Here is a 1838-nt window from a genome sequence, read left to right on the forward strand (position 1 = left end):
AATATCTTTATAAATGGTCTAAATTTTATTAACATCAATACAAAAGCAAATAATAGTTGGCGACATTTTGATTTGACCCCCTTTTTCCCTCCCCTCTCCCCTCATTCTGTGTTGTGTGTCTTGAGGCATAAACAAAGTTATTGATCCAGACCTTTTACTCAAGTTTAGCGTGATGTATGTGACGACCCGCTCTATTTAGAGCCTCTATGACCATCTCGATATTATTTTCAAAACTTTAAGCTCTTTCATTGCTTTAATTTGAAACTCTAGTATGTGATGTGAAAGTAGATATTTAGCTCGTGAGTGTGTGTCTACTGCTAGAGTCCTCCTGTCCACAACCCTTTTTGAGGCAGGTAGTAGTGTCCCTTAGGCGTCCAATAGCACCTGCCGACCTTGCCATTTGAGCTGATGAAAGAGCAGGATGGTTTTCGCGTGCTGACGCCTCAATTTTCTACTGTCATCCGCATGAATTGCAACGTCTGTGACTTACATCCACCAGCAGAAGATGCAGTGTTTGGGGTGGAGGGAACCATTCGTTAAGCCCTGCTTTAAAGGGAAACCTGAATGTCAGTTATGGTTTTCACGTCAAGAACGAATGATCTGTTGAAATTTAGCAAGCTAGCTTGCAGTGCCATGGCCCCGACGAATAGAAGATATGAGGTTATGTTTCAAAGAGTCCTCATCTAACCGGAATAAGCCAGTCTATTGTCACATAAGTGTTTTAATCTTCACAACAGAAAGACTTGCCGCCTGAAATTGAAACTGGGAGCACAAGATTCCGCAGAAGATTCTGATGTCAATGCTGGTTTGTTGTTTTCTCGGTTTTTTGTTTGGAAATGAAAAAGAAGTTTCCGAATCAAGTAGAAGGAGTCTTGTTCCAGCTAGCTGTTTCAAAAGCTCTCGGAAGTTTCTTTGCTGTACAATAATGGAAAGAAGTTCAGGCAATTTCATGAGTCGTCGAAAAGATGACCTCACCAAAAGGAACTCATCTGCTCGAACTGAGAGGCCTGTCATGGCAGACATTGGTTTGCAAGTTGGGGAGGGGCTCATTCCTAGTGCAGGAAATTCACCGTCAAAAAGTGGGAATTGTTTTGGATCACCAGTTCAGGAGACAAAAGAGGCGGACCGCAATACTCATGTAATGTCACTCAAAGATAACAAGTATTCTGAGGGATCACCAAATAAGTCTTGTGATGTGTTGCCTCCTGTGGAAAAGAACTCACCACAAAAACCCTGTTTAAGTCATGAAAAAGTGGTAATCTTCGCTGATGATATGAGCACTAGTGACACAGGAAATGATAGTTCACCTCATAGCCCTGATCACAATATGTCTCCTGATGAGGCCTCTGTAAGTTTTGGAAAAGAAAAATCTCTTTGCTGCATTAGCTTTGCTTTCTGATTGTTTCTAATTAAGTATTTCTTGTTTCAGATAAAAATTGTAAAAGCTGTTGCACCAGCTGGGCTTCCGAAACCAACCAAACAACGTCTATTCACACAGTGCCATTCAGTTGACAACTTACTCCCGTCATCAATTCACTCATCTCCTGGTTCTACCCATAGTGTACCAGAAGCACCTCCTCGCCGGAAAAAAAGGTCACCCTCTCACGAGGCACTGCTAGGACCGAGAAATAGACCACAATCAGTTGGTTGTGAGGGCCATCTTGAACATACAAAAAGTAATTTAAATGGAGGTGGAGAATCCAACACGAATCAAAGTGGTGCCTCAACAGAAAATTTGGCAAGGCAGTCATTGCTTGCAGCACAACTTCTGCATTTGATACCAGCAAACAAAGCTCGTGAAAGGTGGCTCAACATTTTAGTCCCCACTTTTACTATAT

General features: G+C 42.0%; 1 protein-coding gene across 2 annotated transcripts in view; it reads left to right on the top strand.

Annotated features, from left to right (window-relative positions):
* Positions 1 to 95: 95 nt before the first annotated feature.
* The window catches only part of LOC113218080 (inositol polyphosphate 5-phosphatase E), a 14842-nt gene continuing 13099 nt past the window's right edge, over positions 96 to 1838 (top strand). The window contains exons 1-4 of one of the 2 annotated variants that reach the window (XM_026438269.2): positions 96 to 660; positions 738 to 805; positions 882 to 1348; positions 1430 to 1803. In XM_026438269.2, coding sequence (XP_026294054.1) covers positions 656 to 660; positions 738 to 805; positions 882 to 1348; positions 1430 to 1803 — 914 coding nt within the window. In that variant the 5' untranslated portion in view covers positions 96 to 655. Of the gene's footprint in view, positions 1349 to 1429; positions 1804 to 1838 lie in introns of both variants that reach the window. The other variant, XM_026438268.2, reaches the window with a different exon arrangement.

The sequence above is a fragment of the Frankliniella occidentalis genome, unplaced genomic scaffold (genome assembly GCF_000697945.3).
Source record: "Frankliniella occidentalis isolate FOCC.00 unplaced genomic scaffold, Focc_3.1 Scaffold463, whole genome shotgun sequence".
In the NCBI taxonomy this organism is placed as follows: Eukaryota; Metazoa; Arthropoda; class Insecta; order Thysanoptera; family Thripidae; genus Frankliniella; species Frankliniella occidentalis.